The sequence below is a fragment of the Sturnira hondurensis genome, unplaced genomic scaffold, assembly GCF_014824575.4.
Source record: "Sturnira hondurensis isolate 20B ecotype Veracruz unplaced genomic scaffold, ASM1482457v3 Scaffold0021354, whole genome shotgun sequence".
Lineage (NCBI taxonomy): Eukaryota > Metazoa > Chordata > Mammalia > Chiroptera > Phyllostomidae > Sturnira > Sturnira hondurensis.
Genome location: NW_028093985.1, coordinates 35,172,327 through 35,186,844, shown reverse-complemented (window position 1 = coordinate 35,186,844; position 14,518 = coordinate 35,172,327). Strand labels below are relative to the sequence as shown.

The window sequence follows — 14,518 nt, the reverse complement described above, 5'->3', positions numbered from 1 at the left end:
AGTTTTTAAATTCAGCTTTTTATATTTTTCACAGAACTTGCATTTAATACTTACAGCATTGCTAAAGTTCTTGAATGAAGCAAGTGATAAAGCAAAAATATATAGCCATATTTTGTTCTGTTGCATTTCACTTTATTGTACTTTGCAGATACTGTGTTTTTTACCAATTGAAAGTTTTTGGCAACCCTGCATTGAACAAGTCTGTTGGTGCCATTTTTCCAACAGCACTTGCTCATTTTCTGTCTCTGTGTCATCTTTTGATAATTCATTGTTTCAAACTTTTTAATTATTTGTTATCGCGATCTGTAATCAGTGATTTTTGATATTACTGTTATCATTGTTTTGGAGTACCACAAACCATGCCCATGTGAGGATGAATTTAATCTGTAAGTGTTTTATGTATTCTGACTATTCCACCAACTGGTTGTTCCATTATCTCTTTTCCTCTCCTCAGACCTACCAATTTATTCCTGATACACGATAATATTGGAATAGGCCAGTTAATAACCCTCTAATGGCTGTAAGTGTTCAAGTGAAAGGAACAGTCACAAGTACCTCACTTTAAATCAGAAGCTAGAAATGATCAAGCTTAGTGTGGAAGGCATGCTAGATCTCTAGACAAAAGCTAGATCTCTTGTGCCAGTTAGCAGGTTGTTAGTGCAAAGGAAAAGTTCTTGAAGGAAATTAAAAGTTATATGTTAGTGAACACAAATGATAAGAGAGCGAAACAGCCTTGATTGCTGATATGGAAAAAGTTTTAGTGGTCTGGATAAAAGATCACACCAGCCACAATGCTCCCTTAAGCCACAGCTTAATTTAGAGCAAGGCCTTAACTCTCTGTAATTGAAGGGAGAGAGAGGTGAGGAAACTGAGGAAGAAAAGTTTGAAGTTAACCTGAGGTTGGTTCATAGGTTTAAGGAAAGAAGCTGTTTCCATAACATGAAGTGCAAAGTGGACCAGCCAAGTGCTGACATAGAAGATGTAGCAAGTTATCCAGAAGACCTAGCTAAAACGACGAAAGTCACTACTCTAAACAAACAGACAAAACAGCCTTGTATTGGAAGAAGATGCCATCTAGGACTTTAATAGCTAGAGAGAAGTCAATGTCTGTCACCTTTATTTTAAGAAATTGCCACAGCCACCCCAACTTCAGCACCTACCACCCTTATTAATTAGCAGCCATCAGCATCAAGGCAAAGACCCTCTGCCAGCAAAAAGATTATGACTTGCTGACAGCTCAGATAATGGTTAGCATTATTTTTACCAAGAGTGTATTTTTAAATTAGGGTTATGTACATTGTTATAGACATAATGCTATTGCATACTTAATAGACCCCTTAATATAGTGTAAACATAACTTTTATATGCACTGAGAACCAAAAAAAATCATGTGACTTGCTTTATTGTGGTATTTACTTTATTGCAGTGGTCTGGAACTGAACCTGCAATATCTCCAAGGTATACCTGTATGCAGTAAATATAGAAGACAACTGTTTATTATTTTAAAAATTATTTATATATAGTAAGTCAGACAAACCCCAGAAACTGGAACATAAAGAGACATGTCATGAAAGAAAATAAAGTTTGTGAACAGACATGGAAAAATGTTCTATATAACTAGGTATAAAGTAATATAAATCAAAATTCAAAGATTGATTCCAGTCTTAGGAAGAATACTATAAAAGTGGGACTTTTGAAATATTTTATAATTCCTTTGAAAGTGAATTTAAAATGTGTTATTACACATTTGTGATTGTTTTAAGGTAGGCATTAACTTTTTGTCATTTGTTTATAGGGTATAATTTATATACAATAAAATCCATCTTTTTTAGTATATAGTTCTGTAACTTTTGACAGTTAATATACTGTAACTTAACTACCACTACAATAAAGATAGAACAAAAGGTTCCTTCATGCCCCTTTGCAGTTAGCCCCTCTTCCAGCACCACCCCCTCGCCCTGCCCCAGCAATCATTGGTTTGTTATCTGTCCTTGTAGGTGTTTTTTTCAATAAATTACTTTATTGTTGTTCAATTACAGTTGTCTGCATTTTCTCCCCACCACTCCCCCGCTACCCCAGCCAAAGCCACCTCCCTTGCTTCCACCCTCCCCCTTGGTTTTGTTCATGTGTCCTTTACAGTAGTTCCTGAAAACCCTTCTGTTCCCTGTCCCTTCCCCCTCCCTTCTGGTTATTGTTAGATTGTTCTTGTCCACCCTGTATACACTACTTGTTCTTAATTTCAGTGTGTCTGGTTATATTTTGTTTGCTTTTTTTCTTTTGTTGATTATGTTCCAGTTAAAGATGAGATCCTGTGGTATTTGTTCCTCACCACCTGGCTTATTTCATGTAGCATAATGACACCAGTCCAAAAAAACCTATGCACCCCAATGTCTTTACAGTTTTTTAAGCACTGATTCTAATAGTGAAACTCTGAAACAGTGCGAATGTCCATTAACAGGGAAGTGTTTATATAAATTAGATGTCCATTAATAGGGATGTGTTTATGTAAATTATGACATGCCTCCTCACTTAACCTTTCACCATAAAGAGAATGATTTTCATGTAGACCATGTGGTAACATAATACGACAAAAGGACTAAGATATAGGTGAAAAGCAGGCAACAGTTGTACATTACCTATTACAACTTTATCAAAACATACTATGTAAAAGAGACTTAGAGACATGACACAAAAATTATAGTTGCTTTAAAATTTGGCTTTTAAAAAAAGCCTCTGTTCTCTAAACTTTTAATTAGTGCTGTAGGCTATAATTCAGAATATATTTTTAGTGTTCCCAGGGCTTAAAAGTTGTGGTTGGATATACTTAGGTTGTTAGAGTATTAACAATATTCCCTCAGTTAAGAAGATCCCTTTCTTCTAAGATTTTGTTTTTTATCCAAAGATGCTGTTTGAATCACTTTTTGTGATACCAAGTTTAAAAATTTAAGAATCTACCTCAACTTTCACAGTGTGCTAATTGCTATCTGGGATAGAAAGGAAATAATAGGATCTGTGTACTTTACGAATATTAACAGTTTAGGTTAAAAAAAGCTTTCTGAAGCAGTAACATTATACTATAGTAAGGTATTACATAATATTACAATTGTAGGTGCAATATGAATACCTATTACAATGAGTGATACATTTATTCACCAGGCATTCTCGAGGTGGCAAATTGATATGGTATAACTAAGGAGCAGCTAAAATTCCTGGTGAGAGTTGGAGGACAAGAAGTTGAAAAGGTAAAGAAGAAAGTGTATTATGGGAATATTAAGAGCAGAGACTTGGAGGTAGAAGTGAGCAAGCAGACTATTCCTGGTGCTGGGAGAGATACTTAGGATAGAGTGATGTAAAGCATAAGCAGAATGTCTGCCTCGTGTATGGCAGGCATTGGTAATGTCTTTTGGATTAGTATAGGTGTTGGCAAAGTATATGGTTCAGGGATCATCATATCCTGCCCACTCCCTGTTTTTGGATTGCCTGAGAGCTAAGAAATGGTTAAAAAAAATCAAGTGAAGAATAATACTATTTCATGATGTGAAAATTATAGGAAAATTACATTTCATTGTCCATAAGCAAAGTTTTCTTAGAAAACATACAAGAAAGAAAACTATACTTGAACAAAAGTTAAATAAAAAAAAAAGACAAAAAAAACCCCAACCATGTGCATTAATTTAACATACAGTGGTTTCCCTTTCATCCTCAGTTTTACTTTCCACAGTTTGTTATCCAAGGTCAACAATGGTCCGAAAATATTAAATGGAAAATTCAAGAAGGGACAATTCATAAATTTTAAAGTGTACGCTATTCTGCGTAGTGAGATGAAATCTTTCGCTGTCCCTCCCGGAATGTGAATCTTTTCTTTGTCTAGCGTGTCCACCCTGTATACACTACTTGTCTTTTGGTCATTTGGTAGACCTTGGTAAGCAGATTGTTGCTGTATCTTAGTGCTTATGTTCAGGTGACCCTTATTTTACTTAAATGGCTTGTAAATGCAAGGGTAGTTTACACTTTATCATAGCTACATATGTGTAGGAATATACATAGAGGGTTTGGTACTGTCCTTTGTTTCATGCATCCACTGAGGGTCTTGGAATGTATCCCTTGCGGATAAGGGAGACTACTATATTGCTTGTGGATTCTTTTTGCTATAAGGATCCATTTGCTTTAAAATTTATGAATTGTCCCTTCTCAAATTTTCCATTTAATATTTTTGGACCATTGTTGACCTTGGATAACAAACTGTGGAAAGTTGACCTTATGGCCTGCAAAGCCTAAAACACTACTTAGCTCTTTACAAAAAAAGTTTGCCATCTCCTGGGCTAGATTCACAGTACAGTATTCATACTAGAGATGATAAGAAATGAGGTTGGAGGGGTAGGGTAGGGAAATATTTGTCATTACAATCTATTTCCCAGAATGTATTTCCACTAACCACAGTTAAGCTTTACTTCACGTACCATGATGTCTAAACTATAGATTTCTTCCTCGTTGCCTTCCCACCCCCACATAAATGGTGTTTGGAGAATCAGTGCAGTAGAATTCCGAAAGCCATCTTAAAGATTTTCGGCTATTTCCTTAGAGAAAGCATGAAATCTTTTGAGTTAGAAAGTTGTGATTGGTAAGAGTTTTATTAATGAGGTTGGGCTTGTATTAGGTATAACTTATTCATTGGAGTTTAGTATGATTGGCATTTAAAATATGACCAGTACCCTGAAATGGCAATTGAGAAGCATGGGTTTGTGTCTTACTACTAATGTTTACTCTGCTTTCTACTTAAAGAGTAAGTTTATTTTCTCTTTTGCATAGTTATTAATATAAGATTACAAAGGGGCAATCGTTATATAAAACTATGGAAAATAAAAAATGCTGTGCCATCATACTGATCCCTTTTGATTCTTTTGCTTTTTGTTATTTGCTTTTACTTCTGGTTTTAATTTACTCCTTTTCCCCTATAACTTCTTGAGATGGAAACTTAGGTAATTTTTAAAAAGCTTTTCCTCTTTTCTAATGTACATTTAAGCAAAATTTCAGCCATATTTCATAAGATCTGTTACTTAGTGTTTTCACTATTCTCCAGTGAAAAATATTTTCTATTTCTCATTGGAATTTCTTCTTTGACCCATGGGTTATTTAGAAGCATATTTTAAAATTTCACATATATGGATATTTTTCTAGTTTTTTTATGTTTTTGATATCTTAATTTGCATTGTAAATTTGAAACATACTCTGATTTCAGTCTCTTGACATTTGTGTGAGACTCACTTTCTGGCATAGAATGTATGATCAGTGTTTGTGTACACTCCATGTAACCTTGGGAAAAATGGTATTTTATAGGTACTGAGTTTAGTGTTCATTTATGTGTCAGTTACATTATTTGTTAATTGTGTTCAGGTCTTCTATAGTCTATTGGTGTTGGTATTTTATACTGAGAAAGAAAGGTATGTTCGGATGTCCTATGATTGTGGATTTGTCTAATTTTTCTTGTAGTTCTCTTGATTTTTGCTTTATATAATTCAAAGATGAAACCAAATCTGGACTTTTATCTTTATGTTGTTTTGAATTTTATATCATTGTAAAATGTTTTTCCTTTATCTCTAATCATGCATTTGACTTTAAAATCTGCTTAATCTAATAATTTATAATATCAGACAGCTTTCTTATGGTTAGTTTTTGCAGAGTATGGCATGTATTTTTTTCCATCTTTTCACTTCAGCCTTTTTTCCCCTTATATTTAGGGTGTGTTTCTTACAAGCAACATGCAGTTGCATTTTATGTGTTTGTCTTCTTATCTCACAGTTTTAGTCTTGTAATGGGAACATTTAGCTTACTTACATTTAATGTAATTACTGATATATTTTGGTTTTAATCTCCTAACTACTTTTTGGATTTTATTTGCCCTACCTGTTTTGCATTCTTTGCTTCTCCTTTTTGCCTTTGTTTAGATTATTTTTGTTATTTTTTCCTCCACATTAGAGACTATATAGTAATTATATGTATATTCTCTATTAGTGGTTACCCTAGATCAGGGGCGTCAAACTCATTTTCCCCAGGAAGGCGTCAGCCTTGCGGTTGCCTTCAAAGGGCCGAATGTAATTTTAGGACTATATAAATGTAACTACCCCTTAACTGGGGGCAAGGAGCTCTACATTTGTCCCTTTGAAGGCAACCTTGAGGCTGATGTGGGGCCTGGTGAAAATGAATTTAACACCTCTGCCCTAGATAGTACTACTTTGACTTATCAAAAGCTAACGTAAATTTCTAATTTTACCTCTTTTCAAGAAATTCAGAAATCTTAGAGTACACTGTGGGGCAAAAGTAGGTTTACAGTTGTTCAAATGGAAAAGAATGTGGTAATACATAATAATGCAAGAATAAACTCTGTTTTGTGTACTCACAACTTAGTCAGTATTTGCCCCACTCTGTAGTTTATCTCCAAATACCTTTCTTACTTTTTATATTATTGCTGGCAAGCATTTTACTTCTGTATGTATTTCAAGCCCTTTGAGACATTATTTTTAAAGTTATTAAACTTAATATAAGACATTATTTTTAAAGACAATATTTATTTAGAATTCTCACAAGTTACTCTTTGATGTTTATGCCCGTATCTCCAGGTTTCCATGTAGCTTATCTTCCTTTATCCTAAATGACACAGTATAGTATTTAATTTATGTCTGCTGGTAATAAATATCTTAGTTTTTTTGCTTTTCTTTCTCACCTGAAATGGTCCTTTGTTTCACATTTATTCTTGAGTTGGGTATAGAACTTTAACTTGACAATTATGTTCCTCTATTTTAAGACATTCTTTTGATTCCTGGCTTCTGTTTTTCCTGATGAAAACTGTCAAACTGTTGGTCTTTTGTAGGTCATGTCTACCTATTATCTGATTTTAAGATTCTTCTCTTTTCTTTGGTTTCAGCAATTTTACTGTAGTGTGCCCTAAAGGTGATTTTTAAGAATTTATCTCTTTTGGTGTTTTTTTTTAATGTAATAAATTTATAGTTTAACCTTTGATCAGCCTCAGAAAATTCTCACACTTTATTTTTTTAGGTATTGGCTTTAGGGCAATGTTCTTCCACTAGAATTCTGATTGTACATCAACCCTTCTGACAACATTCCCTCTTTTCCTCACAGTCTCCTGCTTTGGCATCCCTTCATCTCTCTTTTATTTTCTTGTTCCTAGTTCTCTATTCAGCTGTATGCCATCTGCTTTTAAAGCCACCCACTGTCTCTTTCAGTTCTAGAATGTACATTTTTTTCTCTTGTAGTTTCTGATTCTTTAATTATCAAAATGGTTTTTTAATTTCTCTAAACATACTAAGTCTAGTTGTTATTTTAAAGTCAGTATCTGGTAAGGGTGTTATCTGGACCTTCTGTTGGACTTTTCTGTCAGGTCTTATTTCTCTTGGTTTTTGGGTTATGGTTTCTTGTTTTCTCTTCTATTATTTTTTATTGGATGCCAAACATCATATATGAATAGTATAAAAATAATTTGATCCTTAGTACGATCACATCTTCTAAATAGTTACTGTTTTTGCTTCTGGCTCTTGATTATATAAATGAGTAGTACTGGATTACTTTAATATTGAGATGATTTTAAATTGGGGTTTCATTCCTGTGATGGCTAGTTTGCAGTTCACCTTAACTTCTAGAGTTTAGACCTTCAGAGCTATAGCCTGAAGTATAGGGAGATTTTAAAGTTCCCTTCCCTACTGGGTTCTAGACTCCAGTTCTCTTACATAGTCCTACAAGGTTGTCAAAAGCTCTGCTCAGCTTTTCATCTGCCTCTTCCAGAATTGGTAGAGACCTTTGGGAGAACCTTTCCCAAATTGTGGGTTTTACTTCTCTGATTTTCTTTCTTCCCCCACTCTTTGCCCCCTTGTTAGCTCTTATATGACATCAAACAGATTTTTAAAAATACATTTTTCAGCATAAACTGCATTGTTTGTACAGTGAGCTATCCTTATCATTTAGGAAAAGTTTTGTCTCGAAACTGTTTCCCCGACAGGGTCCCAGATAGCCAGCCAGTGGCTTTGCAGTTGGGTCTTTCTAAGGATAGTTGTCTCAGCCAGCTATGTTAACTCTTTTTCTGCACACGTGCCTAAAATGATTCACTGTTGAAATTTTCTGTAAACAATGTATGTGAACATCAAAGGTCTGCCTGGTAATTTTTGTTTTGATACTTAGTAAAATGTTTATAATTAAACTGAGGTAGCTAAAATACTTGGGTGGTTATAATGTTTTAATATGTTCCATACAGGTCTTCACTAATGTGCCGATGGCTGTTGTCAGTTTAATCCATATGTGGGAAGAACAAACCAGTGTTAGAACATTTAGTACATCTAAAAAAGATGGCTTAAAAATTAAATTACAATGGGAAATAATCTATTGTGAAATGACACTTCAGATGTCTCCTTTTAAAGTTCATATTGAACTACCCACATATTTTTAGATTTCACTGGACTTGTTTTTCTTCTGGGAGTTTTTTGAGGAAAGTACTTTGTTACCAAGAATTTTTGACTAAAACAGTTGAAGTTCTCTTGGCAATCAAAAATAAGAAAAAAATAGTTTCTGTCTACAATTAAAATTAAATTGGGGAATTTTAAATATTACAGACTAGGTTTCTCATTTCCAAATTTGGAAGCCCACTCAAAGTTAAGTGAGTATCAGCAAAACTGTGAATAGTTGATTAATTTAATCAGTTTTTAGTTTTAGAATATGCACTTGAAAACATTATTTAAAAATACCAGGAGGCCATGGACTAATTTTGAATTTCATCTTTGGGTGTCTTTTCATGCCTAATTTGTTTATTTCATTTATTCAACAAATTTAATAAGTATTTCTTTAATCCCTACTGCGTATCAGACACTAGTTTTAGGAACTGGGGATCATTTTTTTCTTTTTTGTAGTCAAATTAAAGTATGTAGTCACATCAAGGGTGGTTTGGAGCTGCCTATGTTTCTTTAGGTTCTAAAGTATATGCATGTGTTACACTGTATCAAGATTTTATCTTTTTTTCCCTCCCCTTAAGGTAATACTGCACTGCATGATTGCGCAGAATCTGGAAGTTTGGACATCATGAAGATGCTTCTTATGTATTGTGCCAAGATGGAAAAGGATGGTTATGGAATGACTCCCCTTCTCTCAGCAAGTGTGACGGGTCATACAAATATTGTGGATTTTCTAACTCATCATGCACAGACCAGCAAGACAGAGCGGATCAATGCTTTAGAGCTTCTGGGAGCAACATTTGTAGACAAAAAAAGAGATCTACTTGGGGCTTTGAAATACTGGAAAAAGGCAATGAACATGAGATACAGTGATAGGACTAATATAATTAGCAAACCAGTACCTCAGACACTGATAATGGCTTATGATTATGCCAAGGAGGTAAACAGTTCAGAAGAGCTAGAAGGTCTTATTGCTGATCCTGATGAGATGAGAATGCAGGCACTATTGATTAGAGAACGTATTCTGGGTCCTTCTCATCCTGATACCTCTTACTATATTAGATATAGAGGCGCTGTCTATGCAGACTCTGGAAATTTCAAACGATGCATCAACCTATGGAAATATGCTTTGGATATGCAGCAGAACAATTTGGACCCTTTAAGCCCAATGACTGCTAGCAGCTTATTATCTTTTGCAGAACTGTTCTCTTTTATGCTGCAGGATAGGGCTAAAGGCCTGCTGGGCACCACTGTTACATTTGATGATCTTATGGGCATACTGTGCAAAAGTGTCCTTGAAATAGAGCGCGCTATCAAACAGACTCAGTGTCCAGCCGACCCTTTGCAGTTAAATAAGGCTCTTTCCATCATTTTGCACTTAATTTGCTTGTTAGAAAAAGTTCCTTGCACTCTAGAACAGGACCATTTCAAAAAGCAGACTATATACAGGTTTCTTAAGCTGCATCCAAGGGGAAAGAATAACTTCAGCCCTCTTCATCTGGCTGTGGACAAGAACACTACATGTGTAGGGCGGTACCCTGTTTGTAAATTTCCATCTCTGCAAGTTACTGCAATACTGATAGAATGTGGTGCTGATGTGAACGTCAGAGACTCCGATGACAACAGTCCCCTACATATTGCTGCTCTAAACAACCATCCAGACATCATGAATCTCCTTATCAAATCAGGTGCACATTTTGATGCCACAAACTTGCACAAACAAACTGCTAGTGACTTGCTGGACGAGAAGGAAATAGCCAAAAATTTGATCCAGCCCATAAATCATACCACATTGCAGTGTCTTGCGGCTCGTGTCATAGTAAATCATAGAATATATTACAAAGGGCATATTCCAGAAAAGCTAGAGACCTTTGTTTCACTTCATAGATGATAATTTGACTGTATTTTAGCACTGTCAAAGCACGAATTGTTAACAGTTGTTTCATAAATGAGCACTGTTGTGATAACACCAGCATTCATTTAGCTTGATATCATTGTGCTCTCATTAGCTAAAGCATTATAAGCATCAGATTTACAGGATTGGTTTCCCAGTATTTAATATAAATATACCATGTAATATATTGTTTGTGAATTATTGAGAAATGTAATGTCATATTCAAATTTTTTAAGTTGTCAGCCAAAGGCTTATTCCGGTTTTCATTCTGGTTTTGCTTGCTGTTGGGTGTTCAGGACCGAGTTAACCATTCTTCACTGGTGTCTGTATTTTCCTGGTTTGTGAATTTTATACAATTGAAGGTCTTTCTTTTTTGCTTTTTCCTTCTCTTCTCCAAGCTTCTCTCGTTTCCACTTCATTTTTTCCTAACCATTTCTTATCCTCTATCCCCACCCCCGATGGACCCATGCTAGGTCATACAGACTTTATGGACTTGTTACCATTTGCAGTTACCATAAGTGCTTTATCTTCTCTACGCACTGGCTTAAACTTGACTGTTGTATGATAGCATATTTTCTATGCAGCAGTTGGTCAACTTCAACTCAAAACACTGTTGAGTTCATTACAAAGTTCATTTTATGAAAGTACTCTTGTAGCATGAGTTTTTAGAGCTATTGGTTAGCTACCTGAGCTCCAGCTTCCCCCCATCACCCGACATCTGAGATTTCTTTCTCTAATCCACTGAAATTATTATGTGCTAAATTTGGGAAACAAATCTATTCTAACTCATTAACCCAGTTGAAATTTAGGTCTGTCATCTTAATATATCATGCAGTAAAAGGAAGAATCTTTTTAAAGTGACCCACCTTTTATGCTATGCCAGCATTGTCTTGCTTGTGCTGATGATATGATTAGGTATAGAGAATTTGCTTAAATTTAACCTAAAGTTTATCACGAAGCTTAATGAGTCACATTGAAATATTCAGTAATTGAAATGCAGATCACCTTTAGTTACAAAAAGAGCTAAAGCATGTCAGTGGCATGATGCTTGCCAAGCCAGATCTAGGCATCTAGGATAATTAAGGTATTTAAGTATGCAATTTACTGCCACAGTATCAACGGTCAGTAAGTGTTCTTTCTTTCTTCAAGTTTTAGTAAACCTGTAAAGATAACTTGCATGAATTACTTTGGTCTCAATTATTTGTCACTGTAGTTAAACACGAAAGGTTGCTGTGCTTCCTTTTCCCTTACTGAAAGTTAACTTTCCTTTTTCTTTCTTTTTTTTTTTTAATGTGTGTGTTTTTTAAACAGCTTTGCCAATGCCACAGAAAGGGCTCTTTTAACTTAAGATAAGTGGAAAGTACTAAAAAAGATTCAGGTAATTATCATTCAGCACTTTATTATTCAGAATAAAATTTATGATGGCATATTTGCCCTGCAAATGTCTTAATAAAATTGTTATGAATAAAAAGACTCCTTATTGGTTTGAGAAAAACTCATTTTTACCTGTGAGCTTAATGATCTGGATGACTTGTATTTTGTGTTGACATTTTATTCTAAGGGTTGATGAAATAGTATTGAGGGAGTCATCATTGCAAACAGCCACATTAGGTTTATTTCACCTTTATTCAGTAAAAGACTGTAATAAAGAGTAGTAAATAAACAAAACAGCATTTGACTTTCTGGTTAAATAATTGAAGTTTAATTTTTAAAAAGGTATCCTTATTTTACTAGGCCGTAAATTTAATTTCACCATTGACAAATGTGAATTGAATATAAATGATCGCTCTCCAGCCTTTTGATGAAGGAATTTCAATCTTACTTACTGTGGGCAAATTTGATGAAATATGAACTGCTACATATATTAAGAATAACTTGTGACTTGGACAAATAGCTAGAAATATCAGACATCAGTATTTTGAAATCATTGACATTAACCATGTGTTATAAGAATTGTACATGTATGACCTACTTTTTAAAAAAAGCCTTTGCAAGTAGAATAAATCTACATTAGTTGATCTCAATAAATTTTGGTAAAAGATGAGCAATTAGATTTTTAAGTGATTCAATATTTCTTCCTCCACTTTTGGGAAGGGGTAGGAGGACCTACGTGCTCTTACAGTAAGGCACATCTCACACTGTTTTACAGGTGAACTTGAATTGTGCAACTCTAGTATAAAATAAGGATTTCTTAGCATTTTTCTACTGCTCAGTTACAGATAACGTAGAATTGTTCCTCAGTCTTGATAACTGAAATGCCTTATTTCATTTAGGATACAGTTCTCTTGTCTGCCATCTCTGCAAATGCCATTAGGAGCGCTTGAAAAATTAGTTTACTAGCTTAACATTGTCCATTATTTTGTTTTAGAGGAGGTTTGGTAAATGTGACCTCAGACACTGTTTAGGACTTCGTCAGAAAGTATTCTCAAAGTTGTTGGGAGAAAGAATAAAATAAAATTTTTGTTATTTTTTAAACCGAAGATGAGTAATTTAATACTTAATGAGTTAATTGTACTCATTTGAGTCCATCTAAACTTTACACTGTCGCATGGTGATGTTGACTGAAGTTAAGATCTAAGTTCTGATTATGTTTCAATGAAAATGCCCTGTTAAGGCCTGCTGCATTTTAGATGTTCCACCAGTGATCATTTCTGTAAAAAAAATGGTCATTTCACTCAGATTCAGTATCACTCTATAAAGACAAGTGGATTACAGATTTTAAAGATTCCATTTTCTTACCCATAGATAAGCCAGGCCACATAAGCCCAAGTCAGCAAAAGATAATTTGGTAAGATTTCGAAGTAATTGATCACTTGTAAGTGGCTACCTAGTGTATAATATTTTAGAGACCCCCCTCCCTGCCCCCACATCTACAGTGACTTGGAAAAAATATCAACTCATATTTGAAGAAGTAGCTCTTTAAAATCATTACCCAGCAGAAACCTTAGGTTGAATTTTATAGGTATAATAATCCTTGTAAATTAATTTTATCAGGATTTTGGGGACTGAATGAGGTAATATTCTTGTACAGTGTAACAGCATTATTGCTTGGAACTTTAACCATTTTAGAGTTAGATACTAAAGAAACTAAAATTAATTGCTCATCTTTTTTTTTTTGCCCTTATAACTAGTTTCTCTCCCTTTTGTTAGTTCCCGTTGTGTATTTTTCAAAAGAAGTACTGTATTCAGGTGCCAGCCAATAAGTTGTCACACAATGGAAAGTGATATGCATCAACATTCATTGTAAGGTTTAATAAAATTACATTTGCACCAAATATAAGTGTATTATTAACAATATTTGATTAGTATTACCTTAATGCTTTTGATAGTGGACTCTGCTTCAAAAACACCTAATTTATGGTCAGCTAGAACTTTAGGTAGCATATATTATTATTAATACTTCTATGTAAAAAGACTATTTAGGCACAGTTTATTCTAAATTTGTTTCCAGTAAAGATCACAGAAGCTAAAGATGGGAAGACTTCTGTTGTTAAGTCATTGGGAAAGGAATTGCTTTTAACTTGTATTCATGTTTTTGTTTTTAACTGGTTTGGTATTAATTATCAGAAGTGTGTCATAAATATATTACTATAAAGGTAAGTTTTATAAATTTTTAGCACTTTTAAATCATAATTGGGCTGGCCAAAAAGTTTGTTTGTTTCATTTGGTTTTTTTCTCTACGATGGCCCTAGTAGTGCTTACTTGTCTTTTAACTGCATTTGAAACAATTTTAAGATCATATAGTGACAGTTGTAATTATCAGTGTGCATCTAAAAAAATCAAAATTGGTGAATTTTTTGTATCCATTTTAATATTGAAGATGGAAGAAGCTATGCAACATTTCCAGCATATTCTGCTTTATTATTTCAAGAAAGGCAAAAAACACAACTGAAACCCAACAAATGATTGGTGCAGTGTATGTAGAAGGTGTGGTGACTGATTGAACACTTCAAAAGTATGAAGTTTCATGCTGGAGATTTCTTGCTGAAAGGTGCTCCACAGTTGGGTAGACCAGCTGAAGTTGATAGCAATCAAATCAAGACACTAAATGAGAACAATCAACAGTATACCACACAGGAGACAGCCAACGTACTCAAAATATCCAAATCAATAAAGTTCTTGGTGAAAATGAACAGTGTTGTCTTTTATGGAAAAAACCATATGGACTTTT

At 34.3% G+C, this 14,518-nt stretch overlaps 1 protein-coding gene across 2 annotated transcripts in view; it reads left to right on the top strand.

Moving 5' to 3' along the window:
- Window positions 1–14,236, top strand: part of FEM1C (fem-1 homolog C) — a 29,442-nt gene extending 15,206 nt beyond the window's left edge. For both annotated transcript variants that reach the window (XM_037032098.1, XM_037032097.1), the window contains exon 3: window positions 9,035–14,236. In XM_037032098.1, coding sequence (XP_036887993.1) covers window positions 9,035–10,344 — 1,310 coding nt within the window. In that variant the 3' untranslated portion in view covers window positions 10,345–14,236. The remainder of the gene's footprint in view (window positions 1–9,034) is intronic.
- Window positions 14,237–14,518: the final 282 nt, after the last annotated feature.